This window comes from Narcine bancroftii, chromosome 6 (genome assembly GCF_036971445.1).
Source record: "Narcine bancroftii isolate sNarBan1 chromosome 6, sNarBan1.hap1, whole genome shotgun sequence".
NCBI lineage: Eukaryota > Metazoa > Chordata > Chondrichthyes > Torpediniformes > Narcinidae > Narcine > Narcine bancroftii.
Window position 1 is genome coordinate 208,792,781 of NC_091474.1, and position 24,700 is coordinate 208,817,480.

General features: G+C 43.2%; 1 protein-coding gene across 1 annotated transcript in view; it reads right to left on the reverse strand.

Moving 5' to 3' along the window:
- Positions 1 to 23,378, reverse strand: part of LOC138737015 (uncharacterized protein C6orf163-like) — a 47,469-nt gene extending 24,091 nt beyond the window's left edge. The window contains exons 1-4 of the mRNA XM_069887380.1: positions 23,142 to 23,378; positions 11,036 to 11,130; positions 1,821 to 1,928; positions 993 to 1,195 (exon numbers count right to left, since the gene is read on the reverse strand). Coding sequence (XP_069743481.1) covers positions 993 to 1,195; positions 1,821 to 1,928; positions 11,036 to 11,130; positions 23,142 to 23,280 — 545 coding nt within the window. The 5' untranslated portion in view covers positions 23,281 to 23,378. The remainder of the gene's footprint in view (positions 1 to 992; positions 1,196 to 1,820; positions 1,929 to 11,035; positions 11,131 to 23,141) is intronic.
- Positions 23,379 to 24,700: the final 1,322 nt, after the last annotated feature.

The following is a 24,700-nucleotide window of genomic DNA, read 5'->3' on the forward strand; positions in this document are numbered from 1 at the left end:
TAATTGCTGAATGGTAGGAACTTCCCAACAATGTAAAAGTCTGCAATGGGCGGTACGGTTACAGGACCAATGATCTGAGTTTGAATCTGGTGCTGTCTGTTCTCCCCATGTCTGCTTTGGTTTCTTCCGGGGGCTTCAGTTTCCTCCCATTGTTCAAAACGTACCGAGGTTGTCGGTCAATTGGGTGTACTTGGGCAGCATGGGCTCGTGGACCAAAGAGGCCTGTTACTGTGCTCTATGTCTAAATGCTTTTAAAAAGTTCTGCCTCAAGTACCACAAGAAGGACTGACTTCGAAGACTTGGTGTACTGTCGATGTCTGGTTTGGTGTTGAGCAAGCCACTCTGCCCATTCCTCTACATTTCAACTGGACTTAAGGTGGCAAGTCAGATAATCTGGTCCAATTCACTCTCTGGTCTCATCTTACCCTTCAATTGTGTTGATGCATCCAAGGCTGAGCTGGGAGAACATGGTAACTCCACGTGATGCATAATTGGCATGGAGGCAGATTAAAAGGCATTGCGAGGCAAAAACAAATACACTTCATGTATGTTTTTGACCTATTGCCTTTTAGTATGTTTATGCCAATTCTGTTTCCTTCCAGTGATACACTTCAACTGTTTTGCTTTAAAACCTGCAAACGCTGGAAATCTGAAATGAAAACATAAAATCCTCGAAGCACTCAATAGGTCAGATTGCTTTTGTGGGGGGTAGAAAGAAAGTTAATGTTTTACCAGAGCGACAGTGATGCAGTAATACTTGACAGACAATAATTGTAGTTGGTTCCTTGGGTCTGTGTTGACTTTGGTTTTTCTGACAGTGGTTTAGATTTTCAGGAGCTTTTGAACCCACACCCACCAAAATGGCATCAATATCTGGAGGGAACAGTGGCATCTTCCTGGAAACAAGCTAAGGATCATCAGACAGCCCAACATCGACCACCACCTGCTCCTATAGCACCTGAATAAATGTGACACCCTCAGAGAGAACTTACGTTACTACTTGATCAAGGTTTTGCAGTGCATTAGTCTTTTGTTCTTCTTTTATTTCATGTATAGCCTTTTCCTTTACAACTTCACATTTCTGAAGTGTCTGCTGGATTTCATCAGCCAGGTGTTGTTCTTCGGCCTCTCGATCCTTCATTATTTGCTGCTGATGTTCCCACCGCATCTTGGTCTCAGTTTTCTGTACTTCTTCCTGACAAGATTATTGGAGAAAATCTTAAAGGATATGATTTGTGGACATGGTTAGCACAACGCTGTCACAGCGCATGCGACCGAGATTCGAATCCCGCGCTATCTGTAAGGAGTTTGTACGTTCTCCTTGGGTCTGTGTTGGTTTCCTCTGGGTCTTCTGGTTTCCTCCCACCATTCAAAACATATGGGAATCATAAGTCAATTGGGTGTAATTGAGTGGCACGGAAAGGGCCTGTTACTGTGCTATATGTCTAAAAGAACATCTAAATTTGGAAAGGCTGTGGCTTTGTGTGGGAAAAGCCTTTTTCATTAATTTGAATGAATTTTTTGGAGTACATACTGTAAGTACAAAGATTGATGAAGGCAGGAAGATAGATTTTGTTCATGTGCACTTTTGTGAGGCATTTGACGAGCTCCCCGCATGGTAAGTTGGTGGAGAAGGTTCAAGCACATGGGATTCAAGGTTAGCTGGCTAATTGGATCTATGTTTGGGTTGGTGATAGGAGGCAGAGGGTACCGGCAGAAGGATGTTTTTCAGAGTCGATTGGTGCTGGTTCAGCCTTAGTTCAGATCATTTACATCTGTGAAAGATGTTGCTGCAGTAAAATCCTTAAACATGTACCCACCATTATTTCAGTAATGTGGTTATTCTTTAATATCTCCAATTCTTTATTCTTTTGCTGTTCAGCTACAAGGAGAGCATTTTTCACTGCTTCTGTTTTCTCCTTCAGGGCCTGTGGAAGTATTACACATAGAAGAATAACAAGATTATTTACATTGCTCCTTCCTTATGAAAAACTATTTTGTCTTGTTTTGACTCATTAAGCACAGAGAGATAGTCATCATTAAGCTCAGCAAATGATTGGTCATATTCTCTTCCCCTTGCTGGGTAAGATTCATCAGGTAGTGGAACTTTGAGAATGGTCCGGGAAAGGTTGTGGATTGAGTTTTGTAACCATCCACTTAGAAGGATATTCGGAGCGACCAAACAGAACAGCTCAATGGTAAAATAAAAATATTATCCACACATTGTTTAACACTATCTGTCGTTGAAACAAGTTTCATAAGCAAAGTTCATCCTTCAAGGAATCACTCTTTTGCTAATAAGTTTGCATATAATCTTCATTTATCTTTGGGCTGAAATTCCATGAGTTTTGTTGCCATTAAGTATGTAGCAGTGATATGGAAATAAAGGGAGAACTCTCCCCACCATCGACATCGACAGGGAGAGCAGCAGCAATTATCAAGGATCCACACCACCCAGCACATGCTCTGTTCTCGCTGCTGCCATCAGCAAAGAGGTATTGGTGCCACACGATTCGCACCTCCAGGTTTAGGAACAGCTGCTACCCCTCCAACATCAGACTCCTCAACGACAAACTCAATCAGGGATTTATTTAAGGACTCTTAAATTTTAAATTTAAATTTAGACATGCAGCACGGTAACAGGCCATTCCAGCCCACAAGCCCGTGCTGCCCATCTATACCCAATTGATATAATCTCAATAACTCCAAATGACTAGAAGTTACCAGACGACAGGCTATTATTCCCATAAGACTGCACATCCACTCATGTTGCTGGCCTGATTCCAGGGCTCGTGCTGGAGGAGGGTCTTGGGATTAACCGCCTTTTTAGGGAATTCCAAAGGGAAGAATCACAGGGTTAGTCAGCAGGGAGGCGGGCCAGCCATACACACAGAACTGGAATAAATGGCATTACCGTGGTATCACCACATTCACTCCCCTCTTTTAAAAGAAAGTCCAGCAGGGTGGGGTGGGTTCAGTTTCCATCACAAGTTCAGCAGATCTGGTGGTCTTTTCTGTCTTACAGATCGCTGTAGTGCTGGCTATGGTTCAGCTGCCAGTTCCTGGGCAATGTGATGCATGTCGGCAGCTGGGGCAGGAGTAGGGTACTGGGGTATGTGGTGGTTGGTTGTGGTGGTAGGAGCAGCTGGGCCTTGGGTCGGGGTAGAGTGCTCAGATATGTAGTGGTCAATCATGGTGGAGGTGCTCACTGGGTGGTCAATGGCAGTCTCGGGATCGCTTGTGCGTGCCAGATCCCAGATGGAGACAGTGCCTTCGTGCCCATCTGGATGGACAAGGAGGAGATGGATTTCCTTGACCAGCGGGTCGGCCCGTGCCTCCAGAGCAAGACTAGTCCTGGGGATGTCAACCAAGATGGCAGCATGGTCCCCAACGCGGACTTCCTGGGAAAGGAAAACATACATTCATGTGGTGCGGTGTTGGTGGCCATACATAGGAGGGAGCTAATCGCATGCAGCACCTCAGTGAGGTCCTCTTGCTAATGGGAAATGGGCAGGCCTTTCGATTTCAGGGCTAGAAGGTCTGCCTTTCAAACAGTGACATTTTCCCTTTCCACCTGGCCATTTCCCTGTGGTTGTAACTGGTGGTTCTACTAGTGGCGATGCCCCATATCAACAAGTACTAATGCAAACCGTTATTCATGAAGGAAGACCTCTGGTCACTGAGGATGTATCTCAGGTACCCGAATAGGGTAAAGATGTTGCACAGTCATGTCCAGGCAGGGGTAGGCGAATGGGAACAAGGAATACATTGAGAAAGTACATATTTTGTTTTGAGAAGGGCAGGGGGCCCTTGAAATCCATGCTTAGGTGTTCAAAAGGGCAGATAGCCTTGATGAAATGTGACTTGTTGGACTGGTAAAACCGTGGTTAGCACTCAGCACAGACCTGGCAGTTCCTTGTCAGTGTCCTGACATCATCAATGGAGTTGGGGAGGTTTTGGGCTTTGACAAAGTGAAAATGTCTGGTGACTCCGGAGTGGCAGAAGTCATCGTGGAGGGCTTGGAGTCAGTTGGACTGTGTGCTGGTGCATGTCCCCCGGGATATGGCATCTGGAGGCTTGTTGATCTTGATACAAGATGTCATAGTTATAGGTGGAGAGTTCGATTCTCCACCTCAGAATCTTGTCATTCTTGATTTTACCCGCTGCTTATTATTAAACATAAAAGTGACTGTGTCTGGGTCAGTCAGCAGGGTCAATCGTTTGCCGGCCAGGTTGAGCCTCCAGTGCTGCACTGCTCAACAATGGCCTGGGCCAGTTGGACTTTAGCATAACAATTGATGAATGATGGTGGAAAGATTTATGTTTGAATAGCCTGACGGGAATTGTTAATGTCAGACTGTGGTGCTCTGTCAGTCAGAAGCAAACACGAAACCAAAAGACTGTACAACAGGCTTTATTCAACATAAACTTCCACAGAGCCAGCTGTGAGGAGAGCTGCTGTAACCTCTGAGAGTGTCTTCGAAGGGCCGACTCAGGTTTATATCCCAGAGGGTGATTGACACCCGACCAGGTGGGGCCTGGTCTATTCAGGTTGGCTGATTGACAGCCGGCCAGGTGTTGCCTTGTCCTCATGGTCTTCTGCAGTTACAGAGGTTGCGCCGTGCAGGAGGTCAGTGGTGTACCACCACACAGACACATGCTGGTGCAATATAGTTTCTTGCATCAGTTATACCTCACACCGATAAAATTATGCAGGTCAAAGTCATAAATTTCAGGAATGTGCTTTAGGTGCAGTGTGGAGGTTGGAATCTTTGTCCACACCACCTGGCCGTGTACAAGGGTGAGATCCTTCAGGGAAGACCTGAGAACACTGAAAAAAATTACAAAGATGGATCTTCCTTGGGATTTGGAGTTGTACCTTCTAGGGGACATTGGGGAAGTACAGTTTAGATTGTCCAAACACCAAATTCAGTTTGTGAAGCTTGCCTTGTCAGTAGCCAGGAAGAGTATAGCAGTTACGTGGAAGTCCGACTCCCAGCTAAATATCGTATGGTAGAATATGGAAATACAGAGTTACGTTCCCCTGGAGAAAATCACCTACAATTTACGGAAGAGGTATGACACATTTGTTGAACTATAGTAACTGTATGTGAGGCACAAAGGTGCACAGATATAATTCACACCTCCCTCACTCCCTGAATAAGAGAAAAGAAACAATCTGTCCAGTAGGTAAAGGATTAAGAGTACGAAGGGGAATGTGGTGCAGACGATGTGCACTTTTGCCCCTACCTGATTTTATTTAACATCTGAGGTTGTCTAGTTTCAAGGAGGATCATTGTCTTGGTTGGTATTTAGGTGGTTTTTGTATTTTTATATTTTGGTATTTGTATAATTTAAGGGATAGGGAGGGGGAAATAAGGACTTTAAATCATATTATGTGGAAAGAATATAATATTTTGTTTATTGGATTTGTGTGAGTATTTGGAAAATCAAAAATAAAATATTTTAAAAAAACAACGGCTTGAGCCTCCTTCTCGATGGAGGAGTGCTGGATCTCAGGGCCATGGAGGGTGTGGGAGAAAAGTGCCTGCTTGGTTAAGGGTGGTGGCTAGGGAAAAGTTGGAGGCGTCGTTCTCCACCTGGAATGGGGTGGATTCATCCAAAGCATGCATCGTTGCCTTGGTGATGACCCCTTTGATGCAGGTGAAGGCCAGCCGAGCATCTGCCAACAGGGGGGAAGTAGTGGCTTTCACCGGGGGAGGGTCTTATCCGCGTAGTTGGGGACCCACTGAGCATTATACAAAAAGAACTCCAGGCACCTTTTCATGGCCTTTAGGCTATGGAAGTGGGAGGTTCCAACAGGGGACGCACACGGTCGGCGTTAGAGCCAATGATGCAGCCGACGTTGACCAGATGTGATGTGCAGAACACATATTTGTTTTTATTATAGGTTAGGTTGAGTGCCTTGGACATTTGGAGGAATGTTTCTAAGTTTGCGTGGTAGTCCCGCAGGTTATGGTCACAGATGGTGACATTGTCCAAATAGGGAAAAGTGGCCCTGAGCTTGTGCAGGTCCATTTCTCTCTGAAAAACAGAGACTCCGTGGGTGACTCTGAAGGGGACCCGAAGGAAGTGGTAGAGGCAGCCGTCCGCCTCAAACACATATACTGGCCGTCCTCTGGGCAGATAGGGAGCTGGTGGTTTGCCATCTTTAGGTCGATTGTGGAGAGCACTCGGTATTGGGCTACCTGATTCACCACGTTGGCAGTGTGGGGAAGGGGTAGCCCATCCAGCCGCATGAAGTGGTTGATAGTTTGACTGCAGTCAATCACCATGCAGAGTTTCTCCCCACTTTTGACCACCATGACCTGGGTTCTCCCAGGACTGGTACTTGGTTCAATGATCCCCTCAGCCAGCTGTTTCACTTTTGACCTGATAAATGCCCTGTCACCCATGCTGTATCACCTGCTCCTAGTGGTGACAGGCTTACAGTTGCGGGTGAGATTGGCGAACAGGAGCGGGGAGATATCCAGAGGGTGGACAGCCCACAGGTCAGGTGCAGTGGGTGGATCACAGAGGGGAAGCCGGGCGGTTTAAAAACTGGGGGTTGCAGACTATGAGGAGAGGATGGAGCCCATCAAATTATTGAGATGGCCCTGGAAGTCCGACCCCTGTACCACAGGTGCACAGAGCTGTGGCATTACAAGCAGCTTAAAGTTTTAATACTTCATGTCACGTATGGTCAGTGTCACTATGCAGTAACTGCAAATTCCTGCTGAGTTAGATTTGAAGGCCATAGAAATCTTGCAACTCGCTGGGCTCACCATGAGGGAATAGAACTCTCCGTACTCCCATTATCAAACAGACAGTTCATGTGGCGAACATTTACCTCTATGTCCAACATCGAACAGGTGAGCTGGTGAGGGCTGTTCTGGTTGAGTATGATTGATGCCTGTACGAGGTCGTTGTCCGAGTTGCTGTCTAATCCAGTCCGGTAAGGTGGTGACCCCGATCCAGATCGGTAAGATGGCAGCCCCCACGGCGTGCATATGGTGCTGTTGCTCAGGGGCAGAAGTGACGCTGGCCAAGATGGCTTCTGCTCCCTCTGCCCACATGTGGTGTTGCTAGGGGAAGGAGAAGCTCTGAACTTACAAACTTTTGCATAGTGTCCCTTCTTCCCACATCCTGAGCACACTGGTTCCTTGGCTGGACAGCGCTTCCAGGGGTGCTTCTGTGACCACAGAAGTAGCATTTTGGTTGCTCAGTGGCGGCGGTGGCTTAAGTGAAGTCAGGGTGCCCCTGCGTGGTGGCGGCCTTGGACCTCGCATCCCAAGATGACGGCACCTGCATCCCCCATGAGATGGTCGTGTTGTTGGTGGAGAACGAGTCCATGTTACGAAGGGCTACATCCAACGTTTTGCATATCTCGAAGGGCCTCTGCAAGGTCAGCTCATTCTGTTCCAGCAGCCGCTGGTGAATATGGTCTGATCAGATGTCTGCTACACAGGTGTTCTGGATGAGCTCATCTGTATAGACATCTTCAGTAACGTCCCTGCAGCCACAGGCTCGTCCAAGTTCATGAACAACCTGAAAGTATTTTCCGAGGGTCTCACCAGGTTGCTGCTTGTGAGTGACCGGGAGATGTCTTGCATGGACCTCGTTCATCCTAGGCCAGTACTGGTTTTGGAGTTTGTTCTTTGCCTCTTCATGCGTGGTGCAACCCCTGGTCACTGTAGTAGTCGCAGCTTGTTGCCTTCTGATCCCACAACTTGAATGGAGGCTTGCAGAAAATCGTTAAAACAGTGTAGCCAGAACTTGAATCATTTTTGGGCTTCAGGTGATTGCAGATCAATGTCGAGCTAGTTTTACCTCAGCAACTTTTTCATTACATTAAAAACATTTTTAGGAATAAAATTGATATGATATCAATAACTCCAAAAGTCCAGAAGTTACCAGATGACAGGCTTTTATTTCCATAAGACTGCACATGCACTCATGTTTTTGGCCCGATTCCGGGGTTTGTACTGGAGGAGGGACTTAGACGTAACCGTCATTATTAGGGAATTTCAAGGGGGAGGAGTCACAGGGTTAGTCAGCAGGAAGGCGGGCCAGCCATATACACAGAGACGGTACAAATGGAACAAATAGTGTTACTACGGTATCACCAAACCCCCATATGTTTTGAAGGGTGAGATGAAATCGGACCACCCGGAGGAAACCTACACAGACACGGGGAGAATGTACAAACTCCTTACAGACAGTGCCAGATTTGAACCTGAGTCGCAGCTGCTGTAACAGTGTCGCACCTTATTGATTTTCTTTCTCTCTGTATTGTAGTTTGTTTACATTTCTTTATTTATTTACATATAAACATTGAGTACAGGTTTTGTTTGCACTACCAGTAAGTGGTAATTCTGCCTCCCCTGCAAGAAAAAAGAATCTCGGGTTGTATGTGATGTCATATATGTGCTCAGACAAGAAATCTGAAATCTGAATCTGAGATACTATCTGTGCATCGTTCATGCTGGGCTTCACTCTCAGGTGCTCATGAGCATTATGTGAAGCCAAAGGAGCTGCTGCCGATAAAAAGTTAAGTTTAAAATTTAAATCCATTTATAAACTTACACTAATGCATAAATAATTTCCTGCAATTGCCATCTGGAAAGAATTGAGCTTGCCTATCAGTGATTCTGAGCTACTGGGTAATCAGCACTTAAAAAGAAATTTGGTTTGGTTTCAAAAGAACTTAAACAAATGCATGAGGTGCTCCTAAATAATTTCCATTCATGCTCTCAAGCTTCGTGTGTACCACCACCCCACCCTCCCCCCACAGTTTCAGCTGCTGCATTTATAATTCAAACACTGGGATCTGGAAATAGATGTTTCTCCTTCCTGTATTATTTAGAGGCAGACAAAGGTCTATTAAACAAGTTTGACCATCCTTATTAAGACACAAGGGGCAGATGGGAAATAGCCTGGGGAGCATCAGCGAGGAATCCTTGTGAGAGGGCCATTTATTGAGATGCAATTGAAGTGACAAAAATGGAACTTCTCCATCTACCTTCCAACCATGTTATTAGGACGGCAGTGAAAGGGTGGCAGGTAGAGATAGAACCTGTCATAGTCACTCATGATAACCTGGGCTTTAAAACTCTGATATATTCCAAACTACCACTAGGGTGATCAGAATGAACAGTCCTCCTGTGGTCCACAAATATCTCAGACATGAGTCTGATGAGCTGTGACAAAGAATGCCACCACTTTCCTCAAGGAAAAACAAGGATTAAAAAATGAGCAGGTTATTTATTTCTGTTGTCTCATGGCTGAATCTGGATCGTCCCTGCAGAACACAATCCTAATACTCTGCTTTCCCAAAATGCCACATTCTTCCATGATCATCTTGAAATGTAATTCTCAATTAATCCTCTCCATTGGCCCCTCCTTGGCATATATTTAGCTACTTTTGCCAATTTCCTTTCTCCCTTAGCTTACCAACGTGAAACTCCTGTAACTTTCCCTGGCTCTGGCCTGATTTTCATTCATCTCTATATCCCTGTCTTATCCAACAGATCCATCCCACAAAATGACAGCTCACCTCACTTCCTTTCCAGGCTAATATTAAACTCTCAGCAGCTCAGGCTGTATATGAGAGAAGAGAAACAGAGCTGACTTTTCAGTTTGAAGACTCTTTGCCAGAACTGAGAGAAGGGGAAAGAAGCTGGTTAAGCTACAGGGAGGGTGTGAGAGGGATCTGATCAGATCAAACCAAGATGACCCAATGGAAGCTGTCGGAGGCATCCAACCTCCCCCACTCTCTGGATCGGACCTGCTGGCTATTTTCAGCATTTTCTCTCTTGTTTTAGATTTTTAGCATTTGTGCTTTTTTTTTGTTTATTATACTGATGTCTTGTTAGACGATACTATGACTTGTTTCTCTCCTGAATGGTTTTATGTTGTATCACAACTATCCCAGATGAATGATCCTTGGTTCACCTGTCCCTTGAAACCATCATCCCATCTCCATTTCCTTTCCCAGCTCCCAAAGCTTAGTTGGTCTTTCCTTCTTCTGCCAGTTTTCCAAGGGGATAGACTTCTCTTGCCTGATTCCCCACTTAGCCATCAGAATGAAGCCACTTGCAATGGCTTCTCTCTCTACTCCACATCGTTACCTCTGCTCTCTCCTGAAGGTCTAACATATCCTGTTTCCCATCCACTTACAGCCTCATACTGACATCATTTAAAATATATGCATCAGACTTGAGTCCACTACCACTTTCTATTTCTTTGCTGCCCAATTTGTCATGCTTCTTGCTGACATCCAGCATTGGATGAGCACATATTTCCTTCCATTAGCTACTGGTATATATGAAAGCCAATGCCCTGGGTCCTATTCTCCAGCCACCAGCTCTAGTCTTCTCCATGCACACTCTCTGAGCTTGAACCTAACAGTTCACAACTTTGTTAGACTATGTGAAGTTCAGCTGAAGTTTCAACTCTTTCAAAATAATCAGAAATACCTTGATTTCACCTTGGTTACCTTCTAATAAAATTCTCAACCACATGAGTCATTACCTCCAGTGCCCGATCATTTCAGTATGCTTCTGGCTGAACCCAGTTTTTAACTTAGTTCCTCTTAGATGTTAAAGAATGTAAAGCAGTGTGTTTCCAGGAAGTTCCGCAAAGTTTCTTCTAATATTATTAAATGTCATCAGTGTGATTCAGAGATGAACTTTATGAGCTTAACATCAGCCAAGTGGATACCCAGATACCCACAAAGTTATAATGATAATTTAATTGCTCATTTGTTCTGCAAAAGCATTGCTCACTGGGAGATTTTGCTATTGCCAGGATAAAGCATTTCTCAAATGTGATGACCAAATACTAAAATCCTCATCTGTGCTAAGATTTACTCCTCTGAGGTGTGCTGCCTCTCTCAGGAGAAAGGCTGGGCAACAGCTTCTTGTATTGACAACCTATTCCACCACAATCCATATCACTGTGTTAAACTTACATTTGAATAAATGGATAATGTATGGGAGCGTGAACAATACTTTTAACAAAGAAGAGAAAATACCCAATTCAAAACTGCTGATTTTGCTTCCTCCACACTCTGGTTCCATTCATTTTTAGATGCTTCCAAGTATCGCCGATGAATCTCTGATCCCAGTTCTCTTGTTGCAGAAAAACAATATTTTAATTTATATGCAATGTATATGTATCAAACAAGGAAAACAATATGTAATTGAATCCAATGCAATCAGGAATATGATTACATGAGCAAGATATAAATCAAAGCATTAACTCACTGTTTCAGGGCAGTCACTTTATATTTTCTGTGGCTCTGAGTCTAATTTCACAAAAAGGATAAACACTTGGTGTTGTCAACTTGTTTTAAAAAAAAGAATAAATGAATTCCAAATCACATGACAAATGATCAATGATCAAACATTACCTAAGTTGATGGAAGGAGAAGGAAAGAAAAGAATGGACTCTGTAGAATTTCTGGTGTATTTTAGTTGAATGACAACATTGTCTGACTGAATTAATGCAACCTAGATTGTATACCTAAAATGGATGAGGGGGGGGGGGGTGGGGGGGGTGGCTTGGGAGGAGGGAGGGGGGGGGAGAAAAAGTCACTGTAAATGTGTGAAAAAGAAAAAGTGTATATCATGGCTATTGTGATTTATGGTGTGAAAAATAAAAAAAAACAAATGATATTTCCTTGCAAAATTTGTCTAATCTGTTGAGTATCCCAGAATTTCTGTTTAAACGTCAGACATTGTTTAACTTTCTGATTAATGTCATTTCACAAGAAGTTTGGTGATGTATTGTGATCTTACTCATAATTTTGAAGTTTTCCTCATTAAAACAGGAGAGCTTAAAATTCCAAAAGTTTTAATGAGGTAAATCTTAAAAGTCTTGTATTGACTGGGCTATTGATGCCAAGAGGAAACTGAGGAAACTCATCGAAAAACAAAGATTAGGATTCTCTTCTGCATGGACGTTTCACAAAATATAGAGATTATAAGTTGATCTTGGATTGTTGTGAATAGAAAAGGGTAGAGTGCAAAATGAACTGCTAATTTAGTGCCACGGGTATTTTGCAATTACCCATGATAAATTTATAACCTGTAATATTTCTTTGCAAGTGACAAAATGGACAAACATTCACATTGGAATAAGGAGGGATACAGTGACATCAACACATCACATGTGAGACAAGGGGAGTGAACACACGTGACTACTGCTACACCACCATGACCTCACTTTGGCAAGTCTAATCACCTGGCTGTTCTTCTACTCCCAGCGTACAAGCAGAGACTGAAGACCACAGCACCAGTAGTGAAGATGGTGAAAGTGTGGTTAAGGGAGGCGGAGGAACGTCTGCAGGAATGGTTTGAATCGGTGGACTGGACATATTCATGAACTTATCCATAGATGAATGAATATGCAACAGGTGTCACCGACTTCATCAAGACCTGTGTCGACAAGTGTGTGCCCATGTATACCTACTGGATATTTCCCAACCAGAAGCCCTGGATGAATCAGAGGATTCACAACCTGCTGAGGGCGAGAACAAGGGTGTTTAAGGTCTTGAGGAATCGGCAAATGGCAATGAGAAAGCATACAGGTGTCACACCAACAACCTTGCGCTCAACATTAGCAAAACCAAGAGGATTGTGGACTTCAGGAGGAAGTCAAGGGAACATGACCCAGCCCTCATCGAGGAATCAGTAGCCGAGAGGGTCGAGAACTTAAAATTCCTGGGTGTCAACATCTCGAAGGATCTGTCCTGGAGCCTTCACATTGATGTAATCACAAAGAATGTTCGCCAACGGCTATACTTTGTGATGTGTTTGAGAAGATTTCTTATGTTACCGAAGACTCAGGAAAACTTCAACAAATGTTCTTTGAAAGCATTCTGGCTCGTTGCATCACTGTCTGGTTTGGAGGCACCAAATCTCAGAACAAGAATAAACTCCATAGGGTTGTTAACTTGCCTCTGACATCACAGGCATCAGGTTTCACTCCATCAAGGACATCGATATGAGGTGGTGTCTTAATAAAGCAGCCTCTATCCTCAAAGATCCCTACCACCCAGACCATGACTTCTTCACTCTGCTATCATTGGGAAAAATGTACAGGAGCCTAAAGATGAGCACTCTGCGGAACAAGGACAGCTTCTTCCCCACTGCCATCAGATTCCTAAATAATCAAAGAACCGAAGACTCTGCCTTACTTTTCGTGCACTTTTATTTTATATTTTTAATATTATTGTTGTAAGATGGTCATAATATGAATGTTTACACTGTGACGCTGCCACAAAAGACCAAATCTCATGACTTGTTCATGACAGTAAATTCTGATTCTGATTCCGAACATGTTTAAGTTGGTGGGCTAACAACCAAAGCCCCAGACTTCTGATTATAAATTTGAAGCTCGCTAAGGAAGGTCATAAATTTAATTTCAAGTAATTAGATAAATCAGGATTTTAAATGCCAGTATCAGAAAAGGTTGACATGAAACTACCAGTTTGTGGTAAAGATCATCCAATTCACAAATATCCTCCTGGGAAGGAAATTTGCCATGCTAATGCAGTCTGTCACCATACCTTATGTAACCTAAAACCCCTCAGAAAAAATGGACTCTTAATTGCCTTGGAAACAGCCCAGCAGGCCATTTGGATCAGCAACTATTAGGGATGGAGAATAAATGCTGGTCTGTCCACTGTTGTTCAGGGCTCACAAATGGCTAAGAAATAGGGATACAGGGAAAAGGAATGGGCAGAATAATTAGTGTAAAAGTAGATCGGGCTAACTGAAGAGATAACACGGATACAAATTATGGGGTGAAATACTTCATATCCTGAGATTTAATTTGATTCTACGAAATGTTCAGATTAACCTATAAATCAATGGGAATCTCACACAATTAAATTTAAAGTTTTAAGATTTTATTTACAACAAGGTTCAAGCCGATTCTGGCCATTGAGACCTGTACCACCCAATTACACCCAATTAAACCCTATACGTTTCATAGGGCGGGTGGAAACTGAAGCACCCAAGGGAAACCCATGCAGACCACGGGGAGAACATACAAAGTCCTTACAGACTGTGCTGGATTTGAACACAGGTCTCTGGCGCTCTAGCCACTATCCACTATGCCCATCGTGCCACTAATTAGTCCAAATTTGAAATCTGGCAGACTTAAAGAAGTAACATAAATGCAACTGTTCTTCATATTTCAACATATGTTATTCATTGCAGATTTTATATTTTTCACGTTTGTCCATCCTTATAAGCCTTTCTATGACAATGCTCTGTTATGGGCCCAGAGGACCCCAAAACCCAGCAGCAATAGAAATTCACCAAGACAAATGGTTATTTAAACAAGTCATTTTTAATTTTCTTTAAACATAAAGACAGGATCAAACTTTAACTTATTATTATTAACTTAACCGAACTTAACTCCCTTCCAATTCTAAGCGCATGTATATGTAACGTGTATAAGTTCAGAAAAATTCTTTGATTTACAGTCCAATCTCACGTCTCAATCCTCCAAGTTCACTGGTATCAGGCAATTCTTATACTGTGCACAGAATTTAATATTTACGAATTTTCACCAAGCTCTGCTGTTTAAAGTAATTGGTTACCACTCAGGAAGGTTCTTGTTGGTTACAGAGAGAGATTTGTTGCTCGTTGGACACACACAAACTGTTTCCCTCCAATCAGTCACTTCAGTGTCTTGCCGAAGAAACTTGGCCCATCAGATTTTTCCAAATGATAACCTCTTCTTCTGCAGGTCACCATAGAGTTCCTTTTGTTTCCCTTATTTCAGATGAAACACTCTAGCCAGCCATTTCCTCTTGTATGGACCACATGGGTTGTTTCAACAGGCTGAACTCAGAACTCACAACCCATCTTCAAAATGGGGTTTTAAACAAGCTTCCAGCTTGCCATGCTGCAGAAATCAGTTCTCTCTCTCTCTTTCTCTCTCTCTCAGAGAAAGCCTATTTGACCTCCTCTCTCTTCTGCTTGCAAAACCACATGACCTTCTTATAACAGCAACTGCATTCAGATAGATTGCGGCACTGGACCCAATCTTCTGAGTCCATTCATCTTTTGCTTTCAAAACAATAATCCATTACTCCACAGCATGTCCAATTAACACCTACTTGTGAAGTTTCTATAGGTATTCTTCAAAGTGTTTGCAAAGGCACCCGGAGCCTGGACTGTCTAGCTTGAGTAGAGCTCTGGTATTTTAAATGAGATCTGTTTTGTCAAGTGTTTGTGTTTGTTTGTAACCTACACTACTTCCACAATCTATCTCCTTCAAAAACATATCTATATACAATATAAAATATAATTGGTTGCAGCTGTAGACAAGGTGTATTAAATCAGATGGTTTTTTAATTAATGCTACACTTGAAACAGGAAGAAAGAGGCATTTTTGAATGAACATTAAAACACTACAATAACAAAATAAAACAGTATAAAAGTAAAGGTTCCATTATTGTCACATAATACTACATTTAAAATGTAACATACATGAAATTCATTAATATTTGCCTACTGTAAGGCAGACAGAGAGTTTCCATTTTGTCCTGCACCCCTCACAGAAATATCCAGCACCTGGTGTTCCTAGGCAGTCACCTCTCCAAGTACTGACCAGCCCTGTGCCTGCTTTGCTTCCAACGTCAGACAATCCCAGACACATTCAGGCTATTAGGAGCTGTACAAAATTTACAGGCCAAGTGCATTTCACTAATTTGTAAAGTTTGGATGATCATGTCTTCAAAAAGAAATATCCATGTAAAAAAAAGAAGAAAATTATCCTTCAAGAATGTTTCATGCTGGTGAGGAGTCACGTGATGGAGTAGTGAACTCCAGCCCTCTCCAGAAAAGTCAGGAAAAACAAAGGAAAACACAAAGGCACAGAAATAAAAGTTACAGAAAAGTGAGTATAAAGGTGGAAAGAAGATGGCGACAAAAAAAGAAAAATCAAAAGCAACGGTAAGAAGAGAGGAAGAGAAGACAAAAGAGGAAAAAGGTGAAGGCCTTACCTGTCCGAAGAGGCCCGCTGCGGAGAGAGAAACCCGCTCCCTCAGGTCGGTAAATAATGGACTACAAAAATGGCTCGCAGAGCCGAGTAAAAGTGCGCAACCGCGCATGCGCGATACTTCGCGCATGCACGATGGCGAATGAAAAAAAACACACCGACGGGAGGGGGGACCAGCTGGGGAGTCGATCTCCACAGCCGGCAACGACAGCTGCAGAACACCTGCAGCAAGAAGAGACCACAGAAGAATAGAAACAAGAAAGAAGAGGAGGAAAGGGCACCAAAGAAACAACAGATGGTCAACCCAGAGGAAGAAGAAGAGGAAGAGGAAGAGTACAGTGAAATAGAAGAAAAGAAAGGCAAGATAAAGGATATACTTGCTCTTATTAAAGGATACATGGAGTCATTTAAAGAATGGCAAACACAGGAATTTAAGGATTTAAGAAAAAGAATAAACAACACAGAAGAGAAAATAAATAAAATGGAGATGACCTTAACAGAAATGGGAAAGAAAATGGACAAGATGGAAGAGTGGGCAGTAGCAGCAGAAATGGAGGTAGAAGACTTAAAAAAGAAATTGGAGAAATCTAATAAAAAAACTAAAGAGACACAAGAACTACTAGCTCAAAAAATAGATACAATGGAAAACCATAACAAAAGAAATAACATAAAGATAGTGGGCCTTAAGGAAAATGAAGAAGGCAAGAATATGAGGGAGTTTATAAAAGAGTGGATCCCTAAGACCCTAGGATGTCCAGAACTACAGCAAGAAATGGAAATAGAAAGGGCACATAGAGTATTGGCCTCTAAACCACAACCACAACAAAAACCAAGATCTATTGTAGTAAAATTCCTAAGATATACTACAAGAGAAAAGGTACTGGAGAAGACAATGGAAAAAGTAAAAGAGGGCAACAAACCACTGGAGTATAAAGGGCAAAAAATCTTCATTTATCCAGATATAAGTTTTGAACTCCTAAAGAAGAGAAAAGAGTTCAATACAGCAAAGGCAATTTTATGGAAGAAAGGGTATAAATTTATACTAAAGCATCCAGCGGCATTGAAAATATTTATTCCAGGACAACAAAACAGACTATTCTCGGATCCAGAAGAAGCACGAAAATTTGCAGAACAATTACAAAAATAGACTGAGGGAGGAAGACGGGTAATGAGAGTTAAAATGATCACGATTGATATGTATGTGGGTAAAGACAAAAATAGACTGAGGGATGAAGACGGGTAATGAGAGTAAAAATGATCACGATTGATATGTATGCGGGTAAAGAGGTATAAGAGTGAATAGAGACAATGAGCATACGTGAATGTATCTGTACTTAGAGGAAAATATAGATAGTATAGACAAGAATTAATAAGGGAAGGTAATGGAATAGAGAGAATAAGGAGGGAATTAAAAGAGTGACCTTTGTGACATATGAAAAGTGAAATCTTTTCTGGGGGGGGCGGGGTGGGGGGAAATAGCGGTCACTGCAAAATCAGTTGACGCTTGCGAGTGGATTCGCAAATCCAAATGGAGAGGGGAGATGTGGTTGTCCGACAAGGGATAAAGGACAACTCAGGAGGTGAAGGGGAGATTGGGGATAAATAAGATAGAAATAGGAGAATAAGGAAAATGTTGGATGTTGTAGGAATGTTGTCTTATAAAGAGTTGAAAATAAGAAAACAGAAATGGAAAAGGAGGAAAGGTAATGATGGAAAAACGGAAAGAGAAGATAAACAAAATATAAAAGGGCTACGCTGAACTATATGACTTTAAATATTAATGGAATACATAACCAAATTAAAAGGAAGAAACTACTAAATTTAAATGAATAAATGTATTCCATTAGAAAAAATAACATATAGGTTAAGAAATAATATTGAAATATTCGAACAAGTATAGGAGCCTTACATTAAATACAATAGCGAAAACCTACCGGGGACAAACATTACCTAAGTTGATGGAAGGAGAAGGAAAGAAAAGAATGGACTCAGTAGAATTTCTGGTGTAATTTTGTTGAATGACAACATTGTCTGACTGGCTTAATGCAACCTAGATTGTATACCTAAAATGGATGAGAGGGGGGGGTGGGGGGGTGGCTTGGGAGGAGGGGGGGGGGGAGAAAAAGTCATTGTATATGTGTGAAAAAGAAATAGTGTATATCATGGATAATGTGATTTATGGTGTGAAAAATAAAAAATTAAAAAAAAAGAATGTTTCATGCTGCAGAAATAAGGCAGTAAAACAAGTTTATCGAAGGTTAAAATGTCAAATTATATTAATATTTGTTAAAAAAGAAACTAGATGGCTTAAACAGATATGAAAAGTAGTAATTATTGAAGATATATCTATAAAACATTGTTGAAATTGCAATAAATACTTTAAAAGATCAATCAGAATGGTAAAAGAAGCAAAGAACATTCAAATGATTTCTCCTGGGTGAGCTAACATGCAGGAGCCATGATTATCACTGAGGCCAATAGCTTTCTGGTTGTGCACATAAATGTCTATATATCTGACAAATTACATCAAATGTCATTTGTGGTGATGTCAACACCAGACAACAGCACTTTCAATATTCATTATGCAACATAATGCCATTAAATAATTCCTTGGTTTCTTTGTTGTATCAGGTAACTCTGCTGCCTGGCATCCAAATCACTCACATGTCTCAAATCATGTCATTTTCATTAATGTTGTAGGATATCCTGCAACATTAATGAAAGTGACATGGTTTCAGGTTCAAAGCTTGTGGAGAAAATCTGGCAATTGAAAGTTAAAATAATAAACAATGAAGTTTACAAATAACAGTACAAACATTACTTTGCATTATTTGCAAACTTTTCTTATCTGGGTGATTCTCAAAATCCCTCAGAGAAGCCAAACATACCACCATTAAAAGCAAATTAAAATCATACAAATGAATTTAATTCTTTGGATTCTGTGTCCCTGTTATATGTGGATTGTAGTGGAACATGTGGCCTCCCTGCCTGGAATATTGCGGAGGGTCACATGATCCTTCTGTCTGAAGCATATTCTGAAGTCAATGCACCTGCCAATCAAGGTTGGACCCCTGCCACCTTACACCTTTCGTTGGCTCACTTAAATGACTCAGTGACAATATTGGCCCAATGCCCAACTCAGATGCATACCACATTTCTTTCTCTCTGCCTCTTGGTCAAAGTCCTAGACATCGCTCCACACCAGATTGTTACTGTGGACATCACTGGAGGAGACATGGGTAAGGTATGTGGTGATATGTAATTACACCACTAGGTCACTAGGGGACGTCCCAGTGACCTTGTATATAAAGCAGTCCAGAGCTACACTCTAGCCTTTCAGGTTTGTTTTGCAGAGAGACAAGACCTATTAGTGTACATATTAGTTTATTAAAGCTGTCTTATACTCGCCCTGCTGTTGTGGTTATTGTCAGTACAGTATGCACTATGCTTAAGTTGAGTTGTAGTACTGGGATAGATCAGTGCTTGCAGAGAGCCACACACTCATTGGTATTGGGCGTGTGTTTGAAAGTGCCTGTCTGTGGTGGAAGCATGTAGAAGATAGGTATCGGAGTCTAATCTGTGTCTGATGTGAACGTCCACATAGTTGTTTAGTAGTAGAGTAATTAAGTATCATTTAATTCTTCCCCTGTGTCCAATAAAATGATCTTTGATCGTACCATGTGTCCAGACTCATCTCTCTGTGAACCCACCGAATCTGATACTTTCTAAACATAACAGTGCTGAGTATATATTATGAAAGATTAAAAGTGACCAGAGTCCAAAGGGCTATAGGAAGAATAGCTCCAAAAAACTTCACAGGTTATTGCAAGTTAAACAGGGTGGCTGGAAATGGGAATGTAGAGAAGGATTCTAAAGGCGGAGTGGCAATTGATAGCTATTTTCTGCTTGGGTAGATTTAGAGTGGGAGTTCCTAACTTGGACTGAAGCGGTTGTGCTCTGCGACAGAAAAAAGAGCAAAAGATCTAGGGTATGGAAAAAAAGGCTGCTTGACATATGATAGAGCTATGTATAAATATGAGGAAGTGATTTAAAATGTGTTATGTTACAGAAGTAACAACTATCACCTTGGAAACGGGTACTGCAGCACATTTCATCACAATTTGCATCACTTTATGAAAGCAAATGTATATGCAAATGCAAGATTACAGTACAGGTAGTAGATATTTTAAAAATGTGAAAAGGATGGACAAGATTTCTGAGGAAGCAGGGGAGTTGTAAATTATTTTGTGAAGCTGGATGCAAACAGTCTTGGAGATGGATAGGACATAGAATCTAAGCAATCAGATCCAGTTTGAATTGCACTCACTGTCTTTCCACTCACATAGCTCACTGTCAGGACTCTACCATCTACTCAGTTCCTCTGTCTCTACTGTATTTCCTCTAGTGGTTGGACTTTCTTCACAGATGCCTCCAAAATGTCTTCCTAAAAATGTGGCTTCCCTCTACCAGAGTGACTTTTGACTGCTTCTCATCTATTTCTTGCACCTCCGCTCTCCTCCTGATCAAAGCAAGGAGAGAGTTTGCCTGGTGGATTCATTCCAGTCCAGCACTCTCCTCATACATCAGATTATCCATCACAATTTCTGCCAGCTCTAATAAGATTCCACCATCAGAAACAAATCCCCTCATTTCAGTATTTTGGCGGGACCAGAGGAGAAAGTGAGGTAGCGTCTGTGATTCATTATCCATTCAAAAATCTGATGGCAGGGAGAAGAAGCTGTTTTGTACCATTGGGTGTTCGTCTTCAGGCTCCTGTACTTCATTCTTGATGGTAGCAATGAGAAGAGGAATGGCCTGGATGGTGAGGGTCCTTGAGGATAGAGTCTGCTGTCTTAAGACGCCACCTCTTATAGATGGTAGCAGTGAGAAGTGGAATGGCCTGGATGGTGAGGGTCCTTGAGGATAGAGTCTGGTGTCTTAAGACACCACCTCTTATAGATGTTCTTAATGGAGTGAAGACTGATCCCTGTGATGGTGCTGGCCAAGTTTACAACTCCCTGTAGTCTTTTCCTGTCCTGTGCATCAGTACCTCCATACCGGACAGTGATGCCACCAGTCGGTATGTTCGCCACGATATACCTGTAGAAATTTGCAAGAGTCTTTGCAAACTCCTCTCGATGTATAGCTTGCTGCATCAACATGGAGGTCCCAGGGCACATCTTCAAAGATGTTGACACCTAGGAATTTGAAGCTCTTAACCTTTCCACTGCTGACCCCTTAATGACAACTGGTTTATGTTCTCCTGCTTTCCTCCTCCTGAAGTCGCCAATCAGTTCCTTAGGTTTGCTAACGTTGAGTGCAGAGTTGTTGTTGTTGTTCTGACACCACTCAACTAACTGATCTATCTCACTCCCGTATACTTCCTCATTGCCGCCTATGTGCCGTTGGCAAATTTGTAGATGGCATTTGAATTGTGCCTGGCCATACAGTCCGGGTGTAAGCGAGTAGAGCAGTGGGCTAAACATGTATCATTGAGGAGAGATGTATCTTTCTTGAGAAGGTACATGTGCTTGAGAATGTGAACCTCCAGACTTAAAAAAGGCTTTTTTCCCCCCAATGCTATCAGACTCTCGAATGGATCTGACACTGGCTGATGGTTACAGTGCTTTTCTCTATTCCCTGCAGTATATGACTACCGTTACATAATCTGCACTGTTGTCTTATTTATTTATTTGTTACTATTGCAATATGACTTTGTGTGCCTGGATTGCACATAAAAATGATGCATATTACTGTATTTTGATACACGTGACAATGAAACAATTCAATTCACCTAGCCATAGGAAAAAGGTCACTAAGATGGGCAGGGGACACAGAAGATTCAAAAGGATGCCAAAGGATGTTACCAGGACTGATGGGCTTGAGTTCTATGGAAACGATGGATAGTCTGGAATATACAAATGTGCTGGAGAGATTCAGCAGGCCACCAGCATCCACACAAAGAAAAGGGTAACTGTCTTTTCGGCTGGATCCCTTCTCTTTGGAGTACAGGATGTTTTCCATTATCCGAAAATCAGTTATCTGAAAATCTCAGTAATCCAAACTTGTTTTCGGTGGAAACATGACGCCACAAGTTGAAAAATAATTTTCACCCGACGTGCTCATGTGGGGCTCTGATGCGCTATTACGCCAGTTTGGTAACAACTGAAGACAGACATTGAATGGCAGGCTGGAATCTCAGCCTTCAATTAGTTACAGGAGGATGTCGGCGGGTCAGACAGCGCAAGGGGAAATTGTCCTCGTTTCAGGTAACTCCCTCCCCTCTTCTTTACCCTCCACTGTACTTGTTTCTCCGCTGTCCCGGTATCATCAAGGAGAGCGGCCTCCCAGGCAGGAACGGGGACCTCGGGGTCCGGGGCAGAATCGGCGACGCTGGAGGGCAAGTGTCGGGGATCGGCACGGCAGAAGGAGTGGGGATCTCGGGTTCCCGGGCTGGATCAGTGACGGCGGTGGGGAGGTGTTGGGGGTCGGCGATGGCCCATACAAGTATTCTGCTGATGCTTCTGGGCTGCTTATAGCCATTTCTCGGTTATCCGAAAAATCTGGTTAACTAAAAAATGCCCGGTCCAAGTTTTTCGGATAATCGGAAACATACTGTATGGAAAATCATGGGGACAGAGATAAAGTGAATGGTGGTAGTCTTTTTCACTGGGTAAGAAAATCATGAGGGGATAGGCTTTAGCTGAGATGGAAAGATTAAAAGGGAATAAGGGAAACCTTCTTCCAACAGACGCTGAAGGGTATGTGAAATGAACTGCCAGAGGAAGTGGTAGACCCGGGTACAATTGTAACATTTAAAAGACATTTGCACAGGTTCATGAATCGGGAAGGTTTGAGGTACATGGACCATATATAGGCAAATAGAATTAGCTCAGGTAGTCGAGGACAAATTGGAATGATGGAGCTGTTTGGTGCAGGGTTACTCTCAGTGACTGTAGGTCTGATCTCTGGGGAACCTGCTCAGGCATGGAGGCACCACGCTTGGATCTTGGTGCATTCCCACAGGCTGGGTCCCTGCCATTCGCCAAGCTGTTAGGCACCGCGTCCAACTCTCTGCAGCCCACCCTCTCTGGGTGGACCCAAACCTTGCACGCTCTCACCTAGAATACACTTGTGAGTGTTCTGCTGAATCAAGCCATGTGTCGGCTCCTTGTACCATGTGGGAAGCCCCGGCGCCCCTCCGTCTGGCGTGACCAGCAGCGACGGCCTGGATGCGACATTGAAACACCAAGTGTCCATCCGGACGAGAACGGCCGAAACTTCTCCCCGCTCAGCGTGCTCCCGACCCGCGCCCTCGCACCTCAGCTGGGTCCCGTCGCCCAGGAAACTAGCTGTTACAGTCCATCACTTGTCACAGTGACGAGGTCACCATGAGCTGGGCATCACTGCGGTCAGAGGGGGGCGGGAGAGGACAGCGAGTGAGGGATGAGGGAGAGGGGAGTGGGTGTGGGGGGGCAGGAGAGGGGGGATAGAAAAGAAGAGGGGGTAGAGGAGGTAGAGGGAGTTGAGGAGAGGGGGTAGGGAGGAGGGGGTAGGAGAGGGGTAGAGGAGCTAGAGGAGAGGTAATGGAGAGGAGAGGGTAAAGGGAGGTAGAGGAGAGAGGGTGTAGAGGACTGGAGGGGGTGAGGAGAGGAAAAAGGGTAATGAGGTAGAGGGAAAAGTGGTAGGGGTAGGGGAGAGGTCGTGATGGGGTGGAGGAGCCAATGGTAGAGAGGGGAGAGGAGAGGGTTTAGAGGAGACGGTGGTAAGAGGGGGGTAGAGGAGAGGAGAGGGATAAATAAGAAGAGAGGGGTTAGAAAAGAAGAGGGGTAGAGGAGAGGAGATATAGTGGGGAGGAGAGGGAGTAAAGGAGAGAGACGTAGCGTGGAGAAGGGAAGGTTACAGGAAAAGAGAATAAGGGCAAGGAAAGTGAGGGTAAAGGGAGGAGGAAGGCAGTGAGAGTTGGGAGGGTGGGGAGAGAGTGTGGAGTGCAGGAATGGAGGGGACAGAGTGGGGAGGGAACACAGAAATGGATGAGGATGAGAGTGGAGAGAGGGAGGGAGGGAGAAGATATGGAAAGGAGGAAGGGCTGTGGAAGAGTGTGACTGAGGGGAGAGGTGGGAAGTGGGCAAAGGAAGGATAGAGAATTTAAGGGGAGGGAGGGAAGGTAAGAGATATTGGGAGATTAAGGGAGAAATGTGAGGACAGGAATAGAGAGAGTAAGGTGAGAGAGTGAGGAAGAGTATGATGGAGAGTGAAGGAGGGATGTAGGAGAGGGAAGAGAGTGAGGGTGTGTGTATGTGCGATAGTGAGAGATACTGATAAAATGAAAAGATGAAGAAGCAATGGGGATGGGAGGGATTTGCAGACCAGTCAGAATGTCTACAGTTAGTCAACTTAATTCAAGCAAAAAGTTACATATGCAAAAGAGAGTAAGTAAACAAACTTCAATACAGAAAAAAATATTCAGCAATAAATAATGTGCAAAGTAAAAGTCCTTAAATGAGTCTCTGATTGAGTTTGTTCTTGAGGAGTCTGATGGTGGAGGGGCAGCAGCTGTTCCTGAACCTGGTGGTACAAATAAGCAAGTGAGGGAGTGATGAGTTGGGAGGAAATAGAGAGAGTTGGGGAAAGTGCATGGGAAGGAAAATTGTTGAACTTGAAAAGGGAAAGGGATGGT